The 27,866-nt window shown below is 39.8% G+C and overlaps 1 protein-coding gene across 2 annotated transcripts in view; it reads right to left on the bottom strand.

Annotated features, from left to right (window-relative positions):
• The window catches only part of BBS9 (Bardet-Biedl syndrome 9), a 272,490-nt gene extending 244,786 nt beyond the window's left edge, over positions 1-27,704 (bottom strand). For both annotated transcript variants that reach the window (XM_071561393.1, XM_071561394.1), the window contains exons 1-6: positions 27,526-27,704; positions 26,413-26,533; positions 21,205-21,355; positions 19,946-20,010; positions 17,394-17,507; positions 1,394-1,568 (exon numbers count right to left, since the gene is read on the bottom strand). In XM_071561393.1, the coding sequence (XP_071417494.1) occupies positions 1,394-1,568; positions 17,394-17,507; positions 19,946-20,010; positions 21,205-21,355; positions 26,413-26,524 (617 nt within the window). In that variant the 5' untranslated portion in view covers positions 26,525-26,533; positions 27,526-27,704. The remainder of the gene's footprint in view (positions 1-1,393; positions 1,569-17,393; positions 17,508-19,945; positions 20,011-21,204; positions 21,356-26,412; positions 26,534-27,525) is intronic.
• Between the last annotated feature and the right edge of the window lie 162 nt (positions 27,705-27,866).

The following is a 27,866-nucleotide window of genomic DNA, read 5'->3' as shown; positions in this document are numbered from 1 at the left end:
CACAGCTTTGTGAAAGAAGCCCAACCTGCCCAGTTTAGAGTCAGTTTCCAGAATCTACCTTTTTACATCTGAGGTATCTGTGGAAATCCTTATTCTTCAGACCCTCTGCCAGCAGACATTTAACCCACATCTCTGCATGCCCACATGATATTCTATATTCCTCCCAAGTGGTTGGTATTAACTTGCATCTCATACATTGCCTTTTTTCCATTTGGACTCAAGTCAGGAGCTACCTGCCCAGTCAAGCTGTCATCTGCTACTTATTTTCTTGATGGATTTATCAAAATGGATTGTTCTTGGTCCTTCTGTGATGCGGCAGCTCTCCTGAGCCCTTTTGCCCTTCAAGGCAGCCTCTCACAGGATCCTGCCCTCCACTTCCTTAAACAAACCCAACTGTTCTCTTGACATCTACAGTCTTTAGTCCACTGTTTATCTTCATCACTCCTCTCAGGATCTTAATCTACATCATCTTATGGTCACTGCAGTCAGTACCTGCAACACTCAGTGGGCAGATGCTGACTCTTACTCCTCCAAACATTTCTTCCTGAGTTGTGTATTCAGCAAAGTGTCTTTCCCAGCAAAGCTGCCTAGTACCTGAATCAAGAGTTCTCCCTAAAGCATCTCAGAAACCCTCCCCATTGCTGAAGTTGCCCTCCCAGCAGACATTAGTTCTCTATGAGAACAAAGGCCTACAATTTGGAAACTTCTTAAAAAGAAGGCTCCACAGCAGACATCCACCATGATTTCCCATTCATCAAGGATCCACCTGATTCTAAACAGATAAACTCCCAGCATGGTCGTTCCATCAGGGAGCCCCACGGATTCCACCTGCTTCTCCATAGTGAACACAAATCCCCCCTCTTGCCTGTCTTTCAAAATCTTTCTCATTTCTTTTTCTTATTCTGTCCCTATTAGACTTTTATCTGGTTGGCCTTAAAATACATAGTCCCTGTGCTTGGAGAAAGTGGAAGTGTCTTGCATAGTCTTTTCTTTCCATTGTGTATTGTTTTCCTGAATAATAAATGTACATGGCCACAAACTAAAAATGATCACAACATTTTCCTTGCTTTTCCAACACCAAAAGCACAAATTAGACTGAACAAAAGCAGGGAAAAACCTGGAACTTGGGAGCAACATAATAAGCTGGTAGACTTCACACATTTATACAAATAAAATAGGACCACAAAATGCTCAGGAGTCACACTATGCTTTCATCTATGACTGTACAGAGACAGTAATCACTCAACAACATATAATGCCTTTCCTGCAACTATCACCTGCTTTCGGATATTCAAGTGAGGGCATTAAAAATTCAACATGATTGCTTTCAGTTTGTTTGCCTACTGAATGGTAGCACCAAAACACCCTATAATGACTGAACATAAGCACATACTTGTAACTCTCAACCTGCTGACAGGAAGACACTGTGATGAAGGAGTCTGTGCGGGAGCTGTAGGCCAAGGGACCAGGCAGAAGGAAACCAGGCAGAAAGCGGCCAAAAGCAAAGCTCTCCTGTTCAAACAGCATGAGCATCCCATCCATGGACTGGATGCAGATCAGATCTCGGCCTAAGGAGAGCAACAGAAAGAAATAAGAAACAAACTGAAGTTTTTTATACAGTTTTAACTCTAAGACTGTGACTAAATTAAAACTGTACTCATAAGTAATCTTAAAAAAATACAATTTATTTTCATTTATGGGAGTGTTTACCATGAGGAAAAACACTAAATATTCCAATCTCAATAAAAGTTTATTTTCTAAAATAAACACATTTAGAGGAATAACATTCAGAATATATTAGAATGGAAAAAAAAAGAGCAAGATTTTTATTTCAAACCAAATTCCTAAGGATATAATCATTACAATTTCAGTTTAAAGAAATGTTTCAATATTTCCAAAACATCAAATTATTCTGGTTCTTAAATGGTTCCATAACTTACAAGCAGTCATAACAACTGTGGTTTAAAAATAACCTATTCTATTCTTTCAAGTCTACTAAAGAAACATAACAGAACATCCTACAAATATGTATTGCTGTGAAAATAATACAATGGTAATGTTTTCCACATTTTACATTCACATTTTCTGTCTTCAAGGAAAACAAAAACAAACCAGGCCCACTCTGTATTACCAGCAAGACTAAAAAATATCAAATAAAAACAATTCATCTTGGAGTAAATCACTTCAAGCCTCATCCATTATTCAGCAGCCCCAAGACATGACTTAAGACATGGCTTGCCATGCCTCAAGTACACCAATCCAAATTCAGTCCTCTTGGAAAGGCTTCTGAGAGCAGAAGCTGATTATTCAGTTTGCGCTTCATATGCAGGGTAACAATTCAAACAAACAACATTTTTAATGCATTCAAAGACAGCTGTATCATTAAGACTAACACTTTCTGGAGTTGATAGATGTGTCTCCCCTGAATTCATAGATATGCCCTTATCTTGCAAACGCTACATGAAGTACTTGTAATTCAAAATGTCTATTCACCTCGATTAAAATACTCTATTGTGTCTCAAGAATGATTCTCTACGCATGGGTGACCCAAATAAATTGTTGACTAAGTTCCACCCTCTTTTAATTAGTGTTTCCTACCAGAAGAAAGTGAAGCAAAAAAACCCCCAAAATAGACTAAAACTTCATTCTTACAGCTACATGAAGGTAACAAAGGTCAAAAAGATACTCAGTATCTGAAAAAAGCAGCAAATCTACAGTGCAAAACATGTTCATCTCCACTGATTCTTCATAGAAACTTTAACTACTCTAAAATAAAAAGCAGTGTAAGAGGCCAGAAGTACCTCATGTTACTTGAAAAGTTCTAAATATTGCTTTATACAAGATCAAAAGATATTTAATTGTAAAGTGAATGCCCTTACTAACACAGAAATCTTAAATATTTTGTAATAGAATTAAATTCCAGGTATTGTTGGTTTTACTGAAGGTAGTGAGAAAACTATATTAAGACAACAACTGATCATAACCTTTAAGGTTTAAGCTTGTCTAAAATATGCAATTAAGTTGTTAATTCTACTCTCGTGATGACAAGTATCACAGATAAAATTGATATGCAGTGATACTCCAGTAGAAATATTACAATTCAAATAACAGGAAAAAGTAAAAGTCACTGCAAGTGTTGAGGTGTTACTGCTTGATTAAAAAATAAAAATTACTTCTGTTCTCTTCTGCATTATAGATATCAATCTTATTCTTACAAATTTGATTACACCATGAAAGTGATCAGCAGAAAAACTACAGCACGTCCTGCAACATATACAAAGTTACATGTCAAATCAGACTTGGAAGCCTCATCAGTCCCTTCCAGCTCGGCAGATCCTACGATTCTGTGATGCATAACCCCCAGTCACAGGCAAATACTGTTGTTCAATTCTCTCCAGTTTTAACAGTAGTGATATGATTATGACACAACATAATACAACAAGTTCTTTAGGACACTGCAGTGATCTCCACAAATACTGCACTACTGAACCATTCTGCCTAAAGAAACAAATACAGGTACACAAGACTCAGCCATCACTTTTTTGGCCTTTAAAACGACAGCAGCAATTCTTAATATACCCACCACTTAGTTCATCATATTTGTGTTGTTCCTACCCACTAATTTTCAAATTTGGATTTTAACTAGCTTACACTAGTGGATCAAACCCCAGTTATCCAATCTATTACATGTAAAGCTTAATTAAAGAAAATTAAATTGCATATGAACTCTTATTTCCCAGCCTTTTATAGGTCAGCTTATTTCCTTCAGCCATTTGTTTTTAATGTATAGCTAGTGAATGGGGGGTTTATGTTTCACTTTAAGAAATGCAATCTTCCAAAAACTCCCCCAGAAATGTCCATTTCAAAAAACCTCACTGCAGCCAGTTGGCTTTGCCAGTGACACATTTATAAAGTGAAAATATAAACCAGTGTTTTCTGCATATCAGATGGAATCACTTAGTGTACTCCACATAGTTTCAGCAGCTTGTGTCTCAAGAGGAACGTCTCTCAGCCAGGAAGTGTTACTTTTAAGCACAAGTCTAGCTACTGTTGTTTTGTAGTTTTGTTATTCTAGCAGGATATAAACACATTTACGTCACACTTCTAAGCCACAACGTATTTTCAGACCTAATGCAAAAACAAAATGAGAGGCAGGCGGTACTTTTTTTGAAATAAGCTTCTAATCAAAGCTATTTTGGTGCCCAGGTTTTTTGCATGTTGATGATTTCCTCTACTCTGAGCCTCCTCTCTGGCACCAAGTCATTTTCATAAAAAGAACATTATGTAATCACAAGGCTGAGCACCACGTGAAATCATGCAATGAAAACTACAGTGGGATAAACTGGAAATCAGAAAAAGCTTCATAAAGTCAGAGATTTTAGGAAGATGTCAGCAGAGAAAGCTCTTAACTGCCTTTGATGGTAAGCAAATGCTTCAGTAAAAAACTTCATGTGGAAGGAAGCATCAATGAAATAAAATTAAAAGATAAACTGGCATTTACAACAGAGTCAGTAGCTTAAGACCCCCTTAATTATATGTGGGATATCTCTTCCCAATATGATAAAAAAGTTAAATCCACAATGCATTGACCAGTCAAGTGACGCACATAAACTGTATTCCCACACACTGGAAGAGAAGTTCCTGTCCTGACTTGAAACAAGCCAAATATGTTTTATTTTTACTTCAACATTGAAATTTGCCCCAGAAAAGTTCTCCTGGCATAGACAAAAAAGTATCCTCCATTTTGAAGACTTCTACTTGACTACTGAGTGTTGCTCTTCTAGCAAAAAAGATCTTGATCAACTGTGAGAAAAGCACTTCAGGAATCAGTTCTGACAAATGGAAAAACCATTAGAAAATAAGTTGGGTGGTTCTTCAAACAATGTACATGCAGTAAAAGGAAAGTCTTAGGTTAGTTCCCCAACCCAGTGCAGCAAGAACATGTCAGGGTACATTCAGAGAGAACTCCGAATTTACTGGCTTGGTGGTCTGGTGGCTGCTTCTCACAGCACTACAGAAAGGATCAAAGTCCAGAACTTCAGCTGCAGCCATTCATTCCAGGTCAGAGGATCCAACAGCACTGCCAAGGCCGTGCAACACACATAAGGCAAAATGTTCTGCATCGCTCACTGCTAATGCAAGAACTCATCCCTAATGATGCACAACATGTACACAAGTTCCAGCTGAGACAGTGTTTTTCTGCTGGGATTGAAAACTCATTCCAATGGGAATGAAATAAAAACAGTAGTGGACAGGAAGAGAAGAACTTCAAGAGAAACTAACAAAAGTGTTTAAGGAAAACACAAAATACTTATTCTACTGATGTTATCTTTAACTATTTTCTAATCCCTCATTGTAGTAAAACATTCACAAGTCCCAACACAAGAGATGCTCTCTCTGCAACAGCCCACTCTGTAAGAAACCTACATGGTCAGGTCACAATAAAGCATCCAGTCAGAGCTGCCATGAGGAAAAGAACCTTCCTGCTTCTCTCAGCCTTCAAACTGCATTTCCTCTACCTAACCTCTTGTAGGTTTTCGCCTGCCATAAAGCAGGAGTTGAGATGGAAAAGGAATCTTGAACTATTAAAGTATCTCCAAAGGCAAGTCAGCACTCGCACAATCAATCCTTCAGAGACCTGTGATACACCCCTCTATTCTTGATTCAACTCTTACCACAGAAGATGATGTGATTAAATTATGCAGCTTGGGAATTAGCCCTTTAAATCTCCTATTAACCTGAGGCAGTGGAAGGACCCTTACCAAAACCACCAGTATGGCTCAAAGGAGCACAAAAGACTGGCACATAGTATAGAGATTTGAAAGTATCACAACTGCAACATCCAACACACAAAAATCTCATACTGAAAGAAATATGGTTTTTGGCACTGTGTAGGCAGGAAGGGTAAAGTTTTCTCCCCTAAACAGATTAAAATACTAAAATTTGTTTATTACAATCTTCCTATTAAGCAAAGAATTTTTTTCCATGTTCAAAAGCAGGTGTTTCTATCCAGTGCAAGGTATAATCTCAGGCAAAATGTTCAGGTGGCTGAAGGAGCACTATCACACAAAGCTGTTCTCTTTTTCAATACAGCAGATTAATTACAGATGGAAGGGGGGTGGAGGGGGGATTGAAAAACAGAATTTCGGTGGATGAAATTGCTCTGAGGGTTTCTCCCCAGAGCTGGGAAAGGCTCCCTCTGTGCCAAACCCATCTGAGCCCTCGATGCGCCACAGAAGGATGACCGGAGACCAGGATGTTTGGTGGCAGAAGAAGCAAAGTTTATTTGAATGCCTCGTTTATACAATCTCAGGCAGGGAAGGTTCTGGAAGAGTGGGTGGTACGAGGCTTCCTATTGGTCAGCGAGCATGCAAATAAGGGATTGAAAATGGACCAATAGGGAAAAGGGGTGGAACATTACAACAGCCAATGACAGAGCAAGGAAAACAAGCAATCAGACGATAGAGAACCAATGATGATACAGAACTTTATGGGGAGGAATGGCAGAAAAGAAACTTTAGGGGATTGTGGGGAGAAGAAACTTGGATAGGGGATGACTAAGGGAAAATACAATAGGGAAGACATGTTTGTGACACACATTTTATTACACTACTGATGTTAATCTGTCAATGTTAGGGGCACCAAGGTTTGTAGAGCCCATATCCTTGCAGACCCAGTGTAAAATATTAGTATTTGGGGCATTGGGATTCATAGAGTCCGTGTCCTCGTAGACCCAGCGTTGGTAATACTCTTACCATTTCACAAAACCTGGATCTGCTTCCACAAAAGAACATTAGCTATGCATGGAAGAATGACGGTATGCATGGATGTGGCCTGAATAATGACAATTCATGAAGAAATGGTAGAATTCTTTTTCCTTAAATTCTATTTGTTGCCATAACTTTTTCAGTAACTATTTTTCAGGCCCTAGCAGCTACAGAAATCTTCTTCTAATAGCTCTGCATCCATACAGGCATTACAATACTGGCATATGCTTTTTCTAAAGCAAGTAGGAGAAATTCTAGTTTGTGAACCTTTCCAATGTTAAGCTGCCCTCACTGAAGCTATACACCTGTCATACATTATATAAATATTATAGAACGTCTTACTGAAATAACAAATCTCCCATAAACAAGTACTGTCAGGTGCTTTCCTTCCAAAGCAATAACATTTGACTGAATAATTAGGGTACATGGACTTTTTTCAGTGAATGATAAATCAAAAGCACACCTTTCACTGAGTTCAGCTGAAGTTGAATATAGGCCCTATTTTGCAATATTTTAGGTACTTTCAAAAGTTATCAATAAGATCTTAAGTCACCACCACACAGTAAATCTTTTATCTTTAAAATTCCATTTAAGACAGACCTGCAAACTTATAACCAAACAGAGCAACATAATCCCACTCTAAAACCCCAGTGAAATTCCCCATCTTTTCTCCTACTTCTCCTTTCATAGTCTCCTTAGACCAAGAAGCTTTGATGTATGAAGCTCTGTCTCCGGGAGGATGAGTGATTCCAAAGCTTAGGGTTAGGATTAACGGGCAGGCCAGTAAGGGTGACACTGCTGTGGGTGTTTGCTACAATAACCCCAGGCACCAGTACAGGCTGGGGGCTAATCTTCTGGAAAGCAGCTCTGTGGAGAAGGGCTCAGGGGTCCTGGTGGATAGCATGTTGTCTGTGTGGCGCTGGGGCCAAGAAGGCCAACAATACCCTGGGATGCATTAGGAAGGGCATTACCAGCAGGTAAAGGGAGCTGATCCTACTCTTAATTTTTTGAGCTAGAGAATCATTGAAGAAATATGCTGAAAAAGCTCCAGAATAACTGCAGTGACATCCAAGGAACTCATTGAAATAGTTAATAACAAAGTCAAACAGTCTTATAACACAAAACTGGGAGTTTACCATACAGATGGAACTCCTATATACCTCTTCAAGGCATTTCAAATATCCCCCTAAAACTAGAAATAAACAGCTTGACCAAATATGTTCAAAACCCCCAAGGAAACACAGCCACTTTTCCCATTCAGATCATTTGTGTATATATACCCTAGGTCAGTAATCAACATACAGAAAAGACTAACTCTTAATTTGTGGTCAAATGAGTCACAGAATTACATCTCCATCAAAAAAATCACCACCCTGTTGCTTGACTTTTTGGCAACCTCAGAAAGGACACCACAGCTTTAACAGCAGGAACAATTTGTTATCTTGTACTTTAAGACCATTGGAAGCACAGTGTGAACTCTCAGATGACAGGGAGTTGGCTGTGAGGGGCTGATGGGGGACAGACTGGGCATCAGGCACCAATTGGTGAGCAATTGTGTTGGTTCATCGTTTGCTTTTCTTGCGTTTTATTTCTCTCTCTCTCTCCTTTTCATTACTATTATTCTAATTATTACAATATTTTAACGTATTTCAAATATTAAACAGTTCTCAGCTCAACCCAGAGGTTTACCCCATTCTGGTTCTCCTTCCTGTCCCACCAGGTGAGGTGGGAGGAGGTGCGAGAGCAGCTGTCTGGTACCTGGTTGCTGGCTTGGATTAAACCACAATAGTGATGTAGTAGGGTGACTTTTGATAAGGAATGATTTGCACTAAACTTAATAACCCAAAGTACAATTAGTATAAACCATAAGAGCCTGTGCAAGATACATTTCAGCCATCTAGAAAAAGCGACTAACAAGAGTTTGGTGACCTTTCAATTAAATTCTTATAGGTTACTTTTTTATGTAATGGAGCAGTCACTGACAAATGCTAGAAAAATAAACAAAAGCTATATACACACATTTCTGAAAGTCCTTTCGGGAAGACAAAATAGGCTAAATAGTTAGAAACTAAAACTGCTTTCTTCTGGATGAAAAATTACAGGACAGCAAACAAATCTTAGACAAATGCATCCACAAGAAATGCTGGAACATTTAATAAGAAAATACATAAACAAATAACAAAGCTGTACATAGGTTTGAAGTGACAGAAAATTCATCAAGTCAAACTATTTATTAGACAGGGTAAGAACATATACTGCATTTCTAAACTTTAGAGACAGTATTTCTAAACTTAAGGAAAACATCTGATGTGATCTCAGACAATTGACTCACAGGAAACCAGAAAATGGCAGGCAATAGTACTAAGAAGAAGAATCTGGGGATTAGAGTAAGATGATGAATTAAATGAGTCAACAATATGTCAGCAAAAAGACAAATGCAAGGTTGGGTCATTATTAATATACATGTGCTATTAAAAACATATGAGGTAATTATTGTTCTGCCTTGGCACTCACTGGCTCTTGGCAGGAGCACTGCAGAAGCCACAACCCCACGTGCAAGACACAAAACACTTCATACTACCAGTGCACAATGACTGCACACATTTGGGTACCATACCTCAACAAAGGAAATTAGAGAAAGTATCAGATAGAATTTACCAAAGTATTCAAAAATACGTCTTTCACTTAAATATACAACTGCTCTCAAAATTACATATTTCTACAATAGGTTTTACTCCACTTTAATTATAGTGTTTCCTTTAAACAAAATACAAGTTAAGTGATATACTTAGCAATTTATTATTGAGTCAAAGGTCTGGCATACTGAAGGCAATGGGAATTTTTATTTCAGTTAGGTTATGATTATTAGGCTACAATTGTTACTGTTACAAGAAGTTGAAGATAAAAGGAAATGGATGACAAGAGATTCAGAGAACATTTTCCTTGATTATTTCTCCATTCATGTGTTCAATTTAGAGACGAGCTTCTAGCACCCTTATTAAAAGAAAAAAAAACACTAACAGGTTTTCAAAGTTGAGAAAACCACTTAGGAGTAGCCAGCAGTGTATCTATTCCATGAAAAAAATCCCAGAAGCCCAAGCCTTTCAAATAATCTGTCCTTATGTAGAGGCAATTTACCAGGAAGGCAACAGTTTTATATTCTGGTCCTTCACAGAACTAGCCAATAAATCAAAGTCCAGATTCATACTGCTCCTGTATTTAAACACAGTCATAAGAATCATTTAACCTTATAGCATAAAACCCAGCTGATAATTTTTTTCTGACCAACACCTAATAAAATTCATTCCTGCAGAACTGTGAAAAAGTTAAGCATAGTTTACCCTTCCTACAAAGTTTCCTGTTACAAGGTTGCATGGTTTATGTATATGTTGTATTTCATTATTAAAGAAATTCCTCCATATAGCAGACTCTTTGTGGTAACACTTTAACATATTTTGCCCCTAGGCCAGTGCTATAATAAAAGTAAAATGAATTCAAGGCCATTTGCTGAGAAAAAGGCAGGTTCATGATATTTTCACACTTTTTTGCTTGTAACTTTTTCATGTCAAAGCTCAATTTTGTTTTTACCTTCCCTTTGCTATTGTTTTATTATTTGCTTTTACTGGTACTGCATCCATCAAACAACTTCAAATAAATCTGAACTACTCTGGAAGCAAACTTATGGCATTATGGTTTCAGAGGAAAAAGTAAATTTCAAAACTTGTGCATTATCAACTCATTTGAAGAGGTTATATAAAAGCAGGACAAATTCACTTATTATTTAAATATTAGATAATGCAAGAATATTTTGTGGAATCACACAAAACAGCAACAGGGGTTTTGCAGTGCAAAGTCATTACCTATAAGTAAACAGCATCAGCAACTAAGAAAGCAAGGTTAATAAACTGCTTTCTGTCTCTCATTAACTAAAATTAGTATTCTCTTCAAGAGTAACCCAATAGATTGTGCATCCCACTGGTAAGTAGAAGACAAAATCTACAACATTGAAAAAAAAACTGAAGAAGATTGGAGGTGTCAGAAGTGTTTATACACCCACCTTAACATACCACATGTGCCCTGAAGAACAACCACGGAACTCAACCCTCACCTGGGAAAGGTCATTCACTCACTTCCTAAGCAATTCAGACAACAGCCCAGGAAGGCTGCACTGCATACACCAGTCCTCAAAGCACAGAATTTTAGTATTCACTCTTTACACACTGTTTGTCCATGCACAAACTACTGTCCTGCCCACAATTCAGTCTGACCACAGGAAATTTGTGATAATCTGTGAAGCTGCCTAAGTTTCAAGTAATAGTGTGTGTTTTTTTATTTTAAAGCACTTCACTCTCTGTGTCACTTCAGCAGAAATTTATTGGATATACTTTCCTCAAACATAAGTCAACACTCTGACTCAAGGCAAAAAAGGCAAAGAATGAAATTATGGCCTGATCTGCACAATTTTTCAAAGCAGCAATAATGGTATAATACTACCATTTCTTATAAGCAGGCTCCACATCAATAAATCTTTCCTTCTAAGAACAGTCACACAAGAAGTATATGAGCTCTTTCTCGAGATGTAGAAGGAGCTCAGCTAACAGCTATGAGCTAGCTGAGCCCTAATCCATTAAACAGAAACTGGTTATGTAGGAGTACGAGTCGTTTTCCAAGCTAGTGTCTTCTTTTACATGCCATCCTTCAGGTGTGTCAATCCCACCACACAGCTTGGTGTCATCTGCCAAGTTGTTGAGGGTGCACTCAATCCCGCTGTCTGCATCACTGATGAAGATACTGAAGAGCACCAGTCCCTGAGGGACACCACTCCTCACCAGCCTCCACCTGGACATAGAGCCATTGACCACAACTCTCTGGCTGCATCCAGCCAGCCAATTCCTTATCCACCAAACAGTCCATCCATCAAATCCATGCCCCTCCAATCTGGAGATAAGGATGCCACATGGGCCGATGTCAAAGGCCTTACAGAAGTCAAGGTAGATGGCATCAGCCCATCCTTCCTTCAATTGTTGCAGTTACTCCATTATAGAAAGCCACCAGATTGATTGTTCAGGCATGATTTGTCCTTAGTGAAGCCATGCTGCCTGTCTTAGGTCACTTCCAATGGGCCTTAACATTCCTTCCGTGAGGATCTGCTCCACAATCTTCACAGGCACAGAGGAAAGCCTCGCTGGTCTGCAGTCCCATGGATCTTCCTTTCTCCCTTTCTAAAGAGAGGAGAGATGTTTCCCCTTTTCCAGCACCAGGGACTTTGCCTGACTGCCCTGACATCTCAAATACAATGGAGAGTGGCTTTGCAACAAAATCAGCCTGTTCCCTCAGGACCTGGGGTGCAGGACATCAGGCCCCAGAGACTGGGGGCTATTCAGTTTCATGAAGTGGTCTCAAACCTGCTCTTTACTTACAGCGGGAGGGACTTTGCTCCTCCAACTCCCACTAGAGGTTCAGGGACTTGAGAGATGTGGGAAACCTGACTGTTAGTGAAGACTGAGGCAAGAACTCACTGAGTACCTCAGTCTTCTCCAAATTTGTTGTCAGCTGTCCCTTGTAATTTTTCTAGGGGGTACACTCTCCTTGGCCTTTCTTTTCTCACCTGTGTACTTCCAGAATCACTTTTTATTGTAATTCTTTACGTCCCTTGCCAAGTCCTGTTCCATCAGTGCTTTGACTTTCGTGATCCCACCCCTACAAATCTGAACTGTATCCCTGTACTCTCCCCAGGTCACTGTCCCTGTTTCCATTACTTGTGCATTTCTTTCTTACTCCTCACCTTGAAGAGCAGATCCTTGTTCATCCATGCTGGTGTCCAGCCTGCCTTGCTTGATTTTCTACACATTGGGATGGAGGACTTTGTGCTCTAAGAAGTGTCCTTAAAGAGCTGCCAGCTCTGGTCAGCTCCTTTGTTCCTAAGGACCCTTTCCCAGGGGATCTCATTCACCAACTCCTTAAATGTCTGGAATTCCCCTGTTACAAAATTCAGGGTCCTGACTTTGCACCTCACCTCAAGCCCACACTCCTTAAGGTCACATCCAGGGCATGGCTGCTACAGCCCAGGCTGCCTCCAAACTTAACCCCTCTAATGAGCTCATCATCTTAAACAATGAGCTTGAGTCAAACACCAGTGACTTGGCATTTGAGTCACAAAGATCCAGAACAACATACTGCAGCTGTGAAACCAGAAAATACTTCCCAAGATACTGCAAACTGTCAGCAAACATCACTTCATATAATGAAAGTTGAATTGTTAGCACAGCAACCTCTGGTGGCATAATTGCATGATGCCATAATAGTATAACCCAACCTTATAAAAATTATGTGATGAATGGGTTTATATAAAGTAAAACTTTTCTGAAGTTGAATCCTTACCACAGGTAAGGATGCAACACAAATCACAAAAAGGTATGCTTTTTCACCTTCATTTTCTTTAAAAACTAAACAAAACAAGAGTTTAAGGTAGAGCACCCTCAAGTTCTTTAAATTTTATATCTGAAGTAAAACATGAAGTTTACAATCTGTTCACTACTTAAGGGCTGTGACATTTTGTGGCTGGGTTAAGAGGAGTTCACTTGGTTAAATGCAGCGTTCAGCACTACTGACTTATAATTTTATAATGAATCATCCTTTTAAAACGACCCATATGCTTGAAATGGAGCTTTGGATGACAAATTCGACTTACAGCTCTAAGATCATGAGGAAGGCCCCAGAAATATGAAAATGAGACATATGCATTCTAAACAACAAAGGCAAGATCTTAAAAGTTAAGTTCTACTTCAGAAAATCTGGGCTGGCAATATATAAATTTTTTTAATATAAAATAAATACTTGATTTTCCTATATTCCTTTCTGATAGTTTATTGTTTTTATTTTAGCATCAGTGTTCAGAAGACAGCAAGGAACAAACATAAAGCTAAAGCTCCAAAGAACTGTAAAGTTCTGCATTATAAGCCTTTCCTTTGCCACAGATTTTTAAAGTTGCAAGTTACAAGTAACTCTGCCTGCACTATGCTTGACTTGTATTGTCATCTTTGTAGGTGTGTTCCATTTACTATTTTTAAACATTTCCATTAGCTTTTTTTAGGATTCCACCTAAACTTATAAGGGATTTCATTGTTACTTGTCATATCCCTGACCCTTTAATAGCTGTGCTGAAAGTACAGGTCAAGTTCATTTCAGCTTTTTATTAGAGTTCTGCAACCAGCAGAATACATTTTGTTACAATCAATAAAACACTTAGCTATAGAGGTTTTCAGAAAGTGCCTTTAAATCTTGCAGTAAATACACCTGCAGAATCAGTTCAAGGATAAATCAGCTTTAGAGGCAGCCCATCAACCAAAAACTGTAATGAGAGGACCATCTAGTGGTGACAAACACAACTCACACTCTGCTATTTTTAAGAAAATTGCACACTGTTAATCTGTGCAAACCACTGACAACTTCTCAGTCTTCGACTTTTTTATTCCATAGCTTTAATAGTTTCTTTCATTTAGGTTTTGACCTTCTATGATGAGAATAAATAAATTAGTTTGTTGATTTTCTTCATCTGTTTCTGTTATGAGAACATCTGTGTGAATTCTTCCAAATGTGAAAACTGCTCATAGATCAAATCCTTAATCTGAAGACACCAGCAAGAATGAAATTTACCAACTAGGCTACCAAATAGGTTTATTTACTTGACAATTGTCTCCACAGAGAAATCTGTAATAGTTTTTTTCCTAATACAAGAGGCCGAAAGTCAACAGTTGAGAAGTGACAGTTGTTCTTTGTATGTTTTACATCTCCATCACACTTCAGCTGAGGAGATCTTGAAGAGCTGGAATTTTGCTCTCCAAAAGTTCAGGGCCCTGACTTTAGTCTTCACCTGACCCACACCCCTCAGAACTGCAAATTCAACCCTTTTTTTCTTTTGTCAATGTTAACTCATACAGCTGGGCAGAATGAGCTTCTTTACCACTGAAGGTATAGGAATAAGAGCTTAATTTAAAAAGAAAAAAAAAAAACACAAATCTGAGCAGGGCTGAGCAACTCTATAGATCAAGTGCTCTGTGGCAACTCCTGCAGCATTCTTTGCTTCCTCAGATGACAGATCACATTCCTGGAGGGCCAATACACACTCTCCTTCCGAACACTCCCATAGCACTTTCCCTGTATGCTCACTCTCCTCCTCCTGCTCAGCTGCCACTGTCCTGTGTCTGCTTCAGCAGCTCTGTCAGCATGACCTGTGAAGTGCCTCTCTCACCCTCAGGTTGTTTCAGGGATGCTGGAGTACAGCAGTAAGACACGTAATAGACACAGCAGTAACACCAGAAAACAAATACAAAAACTCTCCCTAATGTTTTGCTAGTGTAATTCCAGAGTGTAGAAGTCTGATTGCTGCTCTGCCACCATCGTGAATTAACCCCTGCTGAAGGTGAGACAGACTGTTAGCAGATGTCTGAAAAGAATTCCAGAGAAACCCATGGAAGGCTGATAGTAAAAAAAAAATTTATTTTCAGAATCTCAATGGCAGCCCAGAACATCTGCCAAACATAGATACACATTGATAGCATGGCAAGCCAGACCAGGCAGGCATTTATTTACTAAAAGTAACATTTGATAGACCTCCTTGCTGATTCACTCTGGCTGGTCTTGCAAGATGGAAATAAAACCACAATACTGTCATTCTTAAACCTCAAGGACAGAATTTAATAGTAAAGATGATACTTAGAAAACCCAAAATAGATTCACTGCAAAAGGCTTGGGACAAGATTAAAAGCACATCTTTGACAAAAAATCTAATAAAACAGTCCAGGAAAGCCACAAAAAGAACATTCATTCCAGGAAATCTACAAAAAAAAAAAAAAAAGAGAGATTCCTTCACTTCCCAAAAAGAACTTTCTCCAGTGTAATTTCTCTCATGCTTCAATATACGCTTTAATAGCCTGCTATCAGGTACCTGAACATTCACTGTAATTTTCCTAGATCTATATCTTACACAGAAAGCATCTTGATTCTGTGATATGAACATGTATTATTCATTACATAACATAAATCTCTGCCTTCCTTGTTCATGACTTGAGACCACTCTTTTCCAACAGCAATAAACATACTTATATGAACAGGAACATGGTGAAGAGGAAAAGGAGAGCTGCATGACATGCTAACACACAGGTGCTCAAAGAAAACTAAGCAAACTTTGCAGAACTTACCAGAGCTCCCTCTGCTGTTCTTGTGGCTTGGCCAGCTATGGCCCTCATTTCCATGCCATGAATGAAGTGGTGTTTGGCTGGCTGAGGAGCTTCTAAGGTAACCAGTGCCTTCTGTCTCCCTAGCTTGCAAAAACACCTTCTTCCTTACATTCCTTGCATCCACCAGAGCTCATGAGACAGGTCTGGCATCAACACTGAGCTGGTGGTCAGATGTCTATTCAGCCCTCCATGGTAAACAAACATGCATGTCAAAAATCCAGAGAGTTTATTCTGCAGAACTGCATGGTGGTGCATCAGTACTTGTTTTATTCCTCCTGAACCTTTCCAGAAACTCACAATTCTTAGTTGGTGATTCCCTGTAAATTTGTTACTGCAATTCCCCTGTAGTGTGCCAGAAAGCACATTATTCCCTCTTTTCAGATTTAGTAATGTCCTTCTGCTGCTGACAGGAAGATGCTCACACTCTCTATACTCTCACTCCTCAAGGCACTCACAGCATTAATACCTTCTCACCCACTGAGTTGACCATTTTACCCAAGGTGGTTTTAATTAGTAGGTGAAAATCTATGCAATCAGTAATAATTTTGGTCAGCTGAATTCAAAGCCAGGGACAGGCCTGAGCTCAGGGTAAGACATCATATCATTAATATTAGAAGGTTATTACAGGCACAGAACGGAGGGACTGCCTGCACATATCTGCCATATTGTCCCAAAAGACCTTCCACCTGGGAAAGTGACCACATCACTCTGCCAACAGTTTAGGGACAATACTTTAGCAGAATACTGCCACAACCCAGTGTTGATGGGCAAACTTTACTTCTGAAGAAAAAGAGATGCCATGCAAAGCAAATGTCAGCACTTCCACACTGGAACACAAAAGCATCCACAAGTTCAAAAAAGACTGATCTCTATTAAACTCATTCAAATCTACAAAAATGCCATAAATATTATTGTACACCGTTACATTTTTCCAGTCAAAGCTTAAGGAATTTTTTAGAAATCTGCATTATGTATCTTTCAAGACATTTGATATTTCAGGTTCAGCAAATGGAGAGATGTTAAATTTTTAACTTTTCCAGGATAAGCAAGTGCAGAAAAGCAAAACAGAATTGAAGCACAGAAGAAAACAATTATTTTTACACGTTAAAGTATTTTACAAAGGAAGAGCCAGGGATTTTGTTATTTTTTTAAAATTAGCATTATACTTGTAAATTCATGTCCAGTTCAAAATGTGAGAAAACAACTATTCTGCATTTAATATTCTTTGCCTCATTTTGATTTCAGTTATTTTCAATATGCTTCAGTTAAAAGGTACCACCACTGATAGAAAGACGTTTTCCTCTAGTCAGCAGCATCATGGTGCCTTTCAAACTTGAAGTTCACAGTTAAACAACTAATGATAAAGAATATACAACAAGGAGCTTACCTTTTACCCCACCAAATGGACCATAAGTCATATTACATGCAGTTCTCTGAAGATTGTGCTCATACATCAGTTTAATCTGATATTGATTCCCATGCTCCACATTTCCCAGAGTTCCTACAAAAAATGAAGGGCATATATTCATTACTTTGATCCACATACTGTGGAAGAAGTAAAGGAGTACCAGTATAAACGACCTGAACAAAACTGTAACTTCATCCTGGTGACTTTGAGATATGGAGTCTCACAATGCTACTTTCTTTAAACAAAACAAATAACAAAGCTACAAAATTCCCAAAGACCAGTACCAGAAATAAGGTCTCTTTGTACTAAACATAATATAAAGACTTAAAAGAGGCTGCAATTTTATTACTTAATTGTATTTTTCTTCATGTTAGGCACACTTCTAAGATTAAAAAAGAAAAGCATGCTTAAAGGGGAATTCTTAGTATTCTCTAGTTATTCAGTGCATACTCTATACCCAATAGCCAGTCTCAGCCGTAACAGCATTTGTCTCAAAATAAGCTGTAGTAGTCATTAGCTATAATTTTACAAAGCTATCTTTAGGGCATACTTATCACTTGCTTTTAATCTGTTTGCAAATAAATGTGTGATCAACATTGCAAAGATAAAAGACAAATATATGGTAACAAAAATAATTTTGTGATATATATCACATTCTCTGAAAAGGTCTGCATGAATTTAACCTTCGTGACCCCTTCAGGAAAGCAGCAGAAATTCAAAAAGTCTTTCTAAAGAAACTAAAGTTAAAGCTCCCATTTTAAGAATTAAAGTCTTTCTTTCACCCCATGAAGGACGTTAATACTTATGGACTAATTAAGAAAAAAAACCCAGTCAAACAGCTAAAACCCCCAAACCTTTGTAAACAGTTAGCTGGGGAAAAGGTGTTTTGAGTGAATAATACGTAAGCTAAATTCTACCACAGTTTTAATATACGAAGATTATCTCAATACCATCTTTAACTACATGCTGTGAAAGATTTGTAGCTTATGCCAACCTTTTAGGCAATTTCTCCAGCTAAAATCCACCATATCTTTTAAACAGCTACCCCTAAAGCAGGCTCATGTAAGTGGAAAGATGGGAATAGAGGTGAGGAGAAAAGCCTTGGCTGCTCAGGAACTAGAAATTTAGCAACACTTGATGAGACACAAGTTAGACAGTTGTCAGTGTATGTATTGTGCCTGTACCACAAATACCCAGGCCATACTTCAGTCAGCCCTGAAGGATACTGGCATTTGTCAAGGAGAAGCAGCACAGTTATTTTATTATGAATAACAGATACAGTACCATGTATAAAGCAAGCAAAGATTCCACTTTATGAAAGTGTACTTTGCCATGGAAGCATAAAGAAATAATGATGGTTATTTCTCAAAGGAGCTTGTTTGAGAGTGTCCATTCAGATAACAGAAATCACACTTAAAGCATAAATGTTTACAGATTATATGAAAAGTCTATTAAGGATTGCAAAATTTCACTTTTATTATTATTTAACTGCTTAAGCCATGCAGCCAAACAGCAAAATATAACTAGAAAAGAATTCTAAAGTTACTGTTGTATGCTGTTAATGCAAATTTTAAAATAAATTGTTTCAATAAAAATTGTACTGGTAGGCTACAATGCTCTGACATAAGCACTATAACAGAGAAGGGAAACTCAGAAAACTGCAGTGCATCTCAGAGGATCACCTCTCAAAAAAGACCCATTTTACAGGTGTCTCCACACAGGCAAACAGGATTTGAAAAGAGAGCATGGGTTTGTAACCCATTTGCCTACAAGGAAGGTGCTCCTACAAAAAAACCATGTTCTTTTAATGAAAGGAGACACAGATGTCCCTACACAGAGAAAATAAACAATGCCATGTTGTCTATTGAATGTTGAAGATGAGTGTACAATTAAAAGATCTCTTAAATCTGTGCTTTGCTCTAAGAATATAGAAGGGAGAAATCAATGCACAGAAAAGGTGTTTTGTGATTTGCCTCTTCACATATAGTGAGAACACTTCATGTACAATTTCCAGCCAAAGGCAGCAGAAGAAAGAGGATGTAAGAAAAAACCTAGAGGTCTCACCTTCTTATCAGTATTAACCTCCTGTCTTTTCATGGGCTCCCCTACCAAAGTACTGGCTTTCTAAGAAATTCTCTGGAGTTTTGAGTTCAGAAATAGTTGTTTATTTCTAAAGAGCTAAGTAAGTTGGCATTACACAATCATGTGTTCATTAGCATGTTCAACAGCAACATCCACTCCTAAAACTGTAATAAGAGTTAGTTGTTTACAAGCACTACCAGCCACAGACCATCACACACATCACAGCACCTCAGGCACTGAGATGATTAGCAAACCTCTGTTAACCTCTGGGAAATGTCTAGACCTAATTACTATTGTTTTCTCTTCACACACAAGTTTGAGTGAGACAACATGACTGCAGATCTTCAGGGATGATGAGCAAACACTGCATATACCAAGTTTACCATTCACTTAATCCAAAGTCTAAAATACATTTAAAATCACTGGAAAGTTTGGATCTGTAAACTAACCTGAAACAGCATAAACACAGAGTTTTCGGCTATGCAACACAGCCAGATGAAGTCCTTCAGTACCACTGTAAAGAAGAGTAAAAACCAACTATTTTAAAATAAATTCCAGGTAAAATTTATACAGGATAAAATTCAAGTAACATATTGAAATTATGTGTGAGTTGAATGCAAAGGTTTGGGTGTTAGAAGCTAGCATAAAAAAGTACTGATCTTCCTACATTCATGCTGAAGTACTCGGAGTTAATTTCAAAATCAAAATGAATCCTTTAAGGACATATTTTCAGATTTAAATATGAAAAGCAACCCAACTATTTTCCCGGTTTAGCTTAAAACTCATTTCAAACATGGTGCTGTTAATCCTTCATGGAGAGATGATATGAGGATCATTCCTCCAAACAAGTACTATCCAGCAACCACAGACACTATTTTTGATAAAATTCACCTTTGTACTAGCTGCATGAAACATCTGAACCCTCACAATTTTCTTTACCCAATCCCAAGCAGTATTTCCAGCAGAGAAAGTACTTGTGCTGTAACTATAGAAAATGTTTTAGCTCATTTCACACAGTAAGGCATTAGAATTCCTGCACAGGGTCACACCATGAGTACTTGAATAAAAACAACCTCCAACTGACATAGGCCTTCCAGCTTGTGCCTTTGGTCTCAGAGCACAAGTCTTTCCCATGTTCAGTACAGGTTTTTCTCTCATTTTTAAAATAAAGTTCATGCTGCAGTATTAGAAGTTAATTTCAAAATTAAAATTAATCTTTTAAGAACTAATTGCTAAAATAAAGTTCTTCTAAGCAGACTCTCTTACAGCCAGATAAGTATAAGGTCTTTTGCTTAGAAACGTACTATGTTTGCTCTACCTGATCACCACCTTCCACTAAATTCTTCTGAAATAAAGATCTTCTATCCTCTATCAAACACAAACAACTGGCCAATATTACATCTTAGATCATAACAAGTTAGTCAAATTTTCTTTATACCTTAAAAGATAACTTTCAATATAAAGCTTCTCCTGTTCCACATGCTCCTAAAACACTATACAAGTTATCTGGCAGATTATCCTCCACATACACCCTAAGTAAAAATTCTCCCATATCAAGATGATTCAAGAAGCAGATCAAATGCACACAACAGGATTTATAGATGTGATTAATAATTGTCCATCTGGAAACTGAAAACTCACCCTCCAAAACAAAGGAAGAAAATCACATCTAACACTTAAACAGCAACATAGTCAGCCATTTACTTACGAAACAAATTTTCCCACTTCCACTTGCAATATTGGTTCTCGCAACTGCACTTCCAGGAGTAAGTCTTCAGCTTGTACTTCATCTCCAGGTTTCACAGGATGTGGATTAAAGATTCTAAGATATCCCATATAACTGCCCACAATAATTTTATCTAAAAAACAAACAAACAAAAAAAGTAACACAAAGGATGCTACACAATACAATAGCACATGTGGAACTCAATTTGTTGCATAAGTGCTTCAAATAATACCCTATAAAGACAGAATATTGACATAATTTAATTAATGTTGATTATGCTCTGTCTTTTAGGTTAAGATTAGCAATTACCTGTTTTGCAGAGTCATGAAAATGTGCCAGCAAAGGATTCAGTGTGGCAATTATCCTGGTGGTGGCACTGACCACTGTCATTATTCCATCATTTTAGATTGATGTCCACAATTCTTCAATAGTCCCTTTCTGGTTTTGAAGAGTACTTCAGACTTTCAGTCCCTACATCTTAGATTTGTGCATACACATATCACACCAGCAGAAGTGGGGAGTTTTAGAACTGGGATCAACAGCATTTATCCAAATGCAAACTAAAGCCTAGTAAATACTACACCAGGTCAGCAAAGATAAGCTTTGACATCACCTGCCCTTGAGACAGATCCATTATCTCAAAGATTAATTCAATGGTTGCCTTGGAATTAATTTGGAATAGGTATTTTAAGCAAGGAGTCAGTTGTTTATCATTTGGGTTGAATAAGAAAAAGCTATTAATGAAAAAAACCAAGAGGTGCCTCCCGTGATAACAACCAACAACTCAAGTTGGTTGCCAATACTTATTTCCTGTAGATACAGATCAACATATCAATGCAGATCAAAATCAAAACCAGTAAAACTTGTCCACAAGTCAGGAGAATCTTACAAGCACTCCTAAGCCATGCTGACCAGCCTCTAAAATCTTTGGATAGTTCTACAGGACCCCACATTAAAAGCTCAGAACAGTCGGTTGCTTCCTTTCTTCTTCAGTCACAAAAAAATACTTGCCCTGTCCAAGTCCTTCCTTCAGAAAATACTGACTGCCTTCTCAACTAATCTTTTCCTGAACTCAGTAACAAGTATTCCATCAGCAGTAAACTAAATCCATTCTATGTATTCATTATTAATACTTAAGACATTTTTACCTGGTTTAGATGTTAGGCAATTGATGAACATTTGTTCCTGAACTCTGGGAAGAAAAAGAGCCTAGTCTAACCAATAAAGAGAAAGTGTAATGTGAAGCAAGTTAATAAACAGCAGACTCCTATTCCCATAACACTGTTTAAAGTCCTGCTTTTATATAATTATTTCTCTTTCTTCTAGGAAAAGGCTATTCTGAACTCTTGGCAGAATCCTGGGGGTTTTGACCATGGGTCAGTTTACATGACACCAGGCCTGTTGATGACAGATGGGGTCTGTCTGTCTCAAAGGGGAAAAAGCATCTCAGCTCAGGAGTTAGAGGTCTTAGAGAGTTTTAAACTGTGTTTGAAGGAGGAAAGGGAGAAAGGCAGGATCATCAGAGATAAGCCTGGGGGTGTCATGCCAGTGTTTGAGGGACAGTGTGAAAGTGATGTCCTTCCATCTGCCATCCCAAAGGAGGCAGGAGATGGAGATTCACTGGGCAGCAAAGGCTTGAGGGTTATTAATGTGCTAGAAACCACAGAAATGCTTAGGAAGAGTCACACAGGAATTCCAACTTTGCCACAACAAAGGTGACAGGAACAATAACCCAAGTGCATCTACCCCAGTGCATGCAGCATAAGCAACAAACAGGAGGAGCTGGAAGCTGTTGTGCAGCTAGAAAATTCTGACACAGTTGCCATGACAGAAAGATCATGGTAACTATGTGGGATGACTCACACAACTGGAGTGCTGCAATGGATAGCTATAAATGCTTCAGAAGGGATAGGCAAGGAAGGAAAGGTGTTAGAGTAGCCCTGTATGGTAGGGAGTGTTTTGACTGTCTAGAGCTTAGTGATGGTGACAATAGGGTTGCATGTTTATGCATAAGAATCATGGAAAAGGCCAACAAAGCCTGTCATGGTGGGAATCTGCTCTAAACCACCCAATCAGGGTGAGGAAACAGATGAAATATTCTAGAAGCAGCTGGGGAAAGTCTCACAATAACTGGCTCTTGTTCTCATGAAGGACTTCAACTTAACAGATGTCTGCTAGAAATACAACAGAGCAGAGAGGAAAGTGTCCAGGAGGGTCCTGGAGTGTGTGGAAGATAAGTGTCTGGCACAGCAGGTGAGGAGCCAGCCAGGGAAGGTGCCCCATCAGACGTGTTCGTGAACAGAGAAGGATTTGTAGGTGATGTGCTGGTTGGAGGACGCCTTGGGCAGAGCAATTAATTACAAAACTGTATTTTCAGTTCTCAGAGAAGGAAGGAGGGTGTTCAGCAGAACTGCTACCCTTGGACTCCCAGAGGGCAGACTTTGGCCTGTTCAGGAGACTGGTTGAGAAAGTCCCTTGGAAGGCAGTCCTGAAGGGCTAAGGAGTCAGGAAGGCTGGACATTCCTCACGAAAGGAATCTTAAAAGGTACAGAAGGCCATCCCTGTGTGCCAAAAGATGAGATTACAGGGAATACCAGCCTGGCTGAACAGAGAGCTTTGGCTGGAACTCAGACAAAAAAGCAGAGATTATGATGTTCAGAAGAAGGGGCAGCCCATTCACGAGGGATACAAGGATGTCCTCAGGTTATGCAGGATGAAAATCAGGAAGGCCAAAGCCCAACTGGAATTTAATCTGGCTACTGACATAAAAGACAATAAAAATGTTTCTATAAAAACACATTAGCAACAAAAGGAGGGCCAAGGAGTGTAGGGGTGACAGTAGGTCTGTGGATCCTCGAATGTCTGAGGTAATTGATGAGGAAATTGACCTTGAACTGTTCAAGATCAATTACCTCAGACATCAGACGATCCACAGACCCACTGTCACCCCTACAAAGGAGACTCTCCATCCTTTACTGTATGCAGGGCAGAACACAGTGACACAGGGCTCATGTACTTAATGTCACCTTTGCCTCAGTCTTTAACAGAACAATAAGAGTTGTTCTCTGGGTATGCAGCTGGAAGACAAAAGGCCCCCATAATCCAAAGGGACATGGTCAGCATTCTGCTACACCACTTAGACACATCCAGGTCTATGGAGCAAGACGGGATCCATCTGGTGTACTGAAAGAGCTGGTGGAAGGGCTGAGCAAGCCACCCTCCCTCATTTATCAGCAGCCCTGGTGGACTGCAGAGGTCACAGCTGACTGCAAATTAGCAAATGTGACACCCATCTACCAGAAGGGACAGAAGGAGGTTCCAGGGAACTACCGGCCCGTCAATCTGACCATGGTGCTGGGAAAGCTCATGGAGCAGATCATCTTGAGTGCCGTCACACAGCACATAGAGGACAACCAGGAGATCAGGACCAGCCAGCATGGGTTTATGAGAGGTAGATTTTGTTCGACCAACCTGATTTCCTTCTAGAGCAAGGTGACCAGCTTTGTGGATGAGAGGCAGACTGTGGATGTTGTTTACCTTGACTTTAGTAAAGCCTTTCCCACCATTTCCTACAGCATTCTCCTCAAAAAATTGGCTGCTTGTGGCTTGGACAGGTCCACTGTCCACTGGGTAAAAACGTGGCTGGATGGCCGAGCCCAGAGACTGGTGGTGAACAGAGTTAAATCCAGCTCATGGCTGCTCACAAGTGGCATTCCCCAGGGCTCAGTACTGGGGCCAGTCCTGTTTAGTAACTTTATTCATGATGTGGACAAGGGGATTAAGTGCACCCTCAGTAAGTTCACAGATAACATGAAGTTAGGTGGGAGCATTGATCTGCTGCGGGGTAGGAAGGCACTACAGTGGGACCTGGACAAGCTGGATCAATGGGTTGAGGCCAATTGCATGAAGTTCAAAGAGGCAAAGTGCCATGTCACAACAACCCCATGCAGTGCTATAGGGTGGGAACAGAGTGACTGGAAAATGTTCCAACAGAAAAGGGTCTGGATACATTGGTTGACAGCAGCAGAACATGATCCAGCAGTGTGCCCAGGAGGGCAAAGGCCAGTGGCATCCTGGCCTGTATCAGAAGGGACCAGGGCAGGGATTGTCCCTCCGTACTCAACACTGGTGAGGCCATACCTTGAGTCCCGTGTTCAGTTTTGGGCCCCTCACTGTAAGAAAGACACTGAGGTGCTGGAGCATGTCCAGAGAAGGGCACTCGAGCTGGGGAAGGGTCTAGAGGCACAACGTAGACTGGATATCAGGAAAAATTTCTTCACCAAAAGCAATGGAAGAGACTAACATGGGAAGTGGTTGAGTCACCATCCCTGGAGGTATTTAGAAGACATGTAGACATGGTGTTTAAGGAAATGGTTTAATAGTGGACACTGTTGGACTCAATATTAAACATTTTCTGCAACCTAAATGACTCTATAAGTTTCCACTGAAAAAGGCTGTACACCAAATAAGTAACAGCTCAACTTTATTGAAATCTTCCCGAAAAGGGACAATCTAAAATTAAAATAACTAATTTTAGAAGAGGATGGCAGTAGTGAAATTAAACTCAAGTACCTCTATAGAGCAAAAACAGCTCCAAGGTGAGCACAAGTGTATCATAAAGATCCCAAATATTTATTAATTTAAAAACCACACATACACAAAATCTTTTCCTGACAGCAAAGACCATTTCACATTATTAATGACTACACAGAAAAGCAGGCTTTACTCATACAGAGTCACTTATTTCAATTGTCCCTTATTTTCCAGACCAAAATGGTTGGTTATGTGTTTTTCTAATTTCTTACCCTATACCTTAGCTTATAACTTTGCTACATTCTTAGCTTATGCCTTCCTTTTTTAGCTCTTACCTTCCTTTTCTTTTTTCCCTTAAGTTTTTATAACAGTTTACAATGTGTTTGCTGCCATGACTAACTGAAAATAAAAATATTTACCATTAAGGGAATAAGACATGAAATTACTAGTGGACACAAACAAGGATTAACATGTTTAGAAACATACAAATATAAAAAGACAGCGAGCACTGCATTTGTCTTCTTAAGCCTACAAGGACACATTAAAGACAGCAGACTTAAAACTACCTAGCCAACTAGCCTGGCTAACAAGCTTTTCAGTGAGCAAACTTGCAGCTGTGTGGCTTACAAGCCAGCAAGCACATAATTCTGAATTTACCTTGTCCACTGCCACTATTATCAACATCAGCAACACACAGACAGCCTTGGTCAAATTCTTCCTTTTCTCCAAGTATGGTGGACCACCAGTCTCTAGCTTTAAACAAGGACATTCTTCTTTACTGGAAAGGAAACAAACCACTTTTAAAGCATATACTAATACATATACAATTGTGTAAATAAACAAATTTTCTTTTGTTTGCAACAGCACTTATTAAGTATATTACCCCTGTCAGCCTCCCATTGCACTGGTGCAAGCCAAATAAACGTTAATTACAGATGTCAGGGGCTTCTGATCATGTAGTTCAGGAAACAAGCTTAGGAATCTTCTTGTCACTAGTTAAATTAGTTGTGAGAGACGCTGAAAATGCAACAAAGCAACAGCTTTTTGAAAGATGTTAAATGCCTTCTCTTACAAGCATTAAGTAATAAAAAGTTTTCAAAGTCACAGAACTGAGGTTATCTCCTACCAAGGAGAACCAGTAAAAAAAAAATTATTCTGAGGCAAATCTTCTGCAAGAAAACTTTTAGAAAAGCAAACGAAAGCATAAACAGACAACATCAAACCCTTCACCAAGTAATCTCCTTGAAGATGCTCCAGTGACACGACTAAAGAACTCGGTCATACAGGGCACAAATCAGCTTTTCTGCTCCCTACCTGCTGTTATTTTAAGAAGAGGGGAGGAAGGGCGGGAGAGAGCGAGGAGACTAATCCTTTCGCAGGCGGCTCGACCATAACATTATCCTGGTTCCAAACGCACAGCTCCATGCCCGGGAACGCGGGCACTCGCGATCCCACCGCCCGCAGCGAGGCCACGGGGCGGCGAGAAGGAGGAAAGCCGGGATTCGGACCAAGGCAGCCTGTGCCTTCCCTCTTTAAAGGATGCCAGCAAATAAAATCAGCTGTTTATGCCCCCGGGCGCTCCCGTCGCTGTGCCCCGCCAGGCAACGCGCTCCGCTGGCACAGCCCAGCCCTGCGGGGCACCCATGGCACCTCCCGAGCCCCGGACATACATACACACATACATACACACACACACGTATACATATAGACACACACGCGCGCATCCCCGTGGGGGGCACAGGGCACACACACAGCCCGGCGGGGGCTTACTTGGGCGGGGGGCGGCAGACCCTGGCTCGGACCCCGGGGCGGCAGCGCCGCTTCCTCGCAGCAGCTCCTCGCTCAAGCGCGGCCAGAGGCGAAGCACAGAGCGGCAGAGCGGCAGCGCTACAGCCGCGCTCCCAGCGCCATGTCCCGCATCCCGCGGCGCCCCGGGCAGCGCCCGCACCGCCCCGCGGGCACCTCGGGAAATGCAGTTCGGGAAGCGCCGCCACCCGCCGTTGGGCTGGCTCATTCCTGCCTCTGCCGGGGGGAGAGCGAGGGAGAGAGCCATTCCTTCTGAGCTTCCTGAGCGAGGAGGGAAAAAAATCCCAAACCCCGCGACGGCATGT

This window comes from Pithys albifrons, chromosome 7, assembly GCF_047495875.1.
Source record: "Pithys albifrons albifrons isolate INPA30051 chromosome 7, PitAlb_v1, whole genome shotgun sequence".
Lineage (NCBI taxonomy): Eukaryota > Metazoa > Chordata > Aves > Passeriformes > Thamnophilidae > Pithys > Pithys albifrons.
This window is presented reverse-complemented; position numbering and strand designations above follow the sequence as displayed.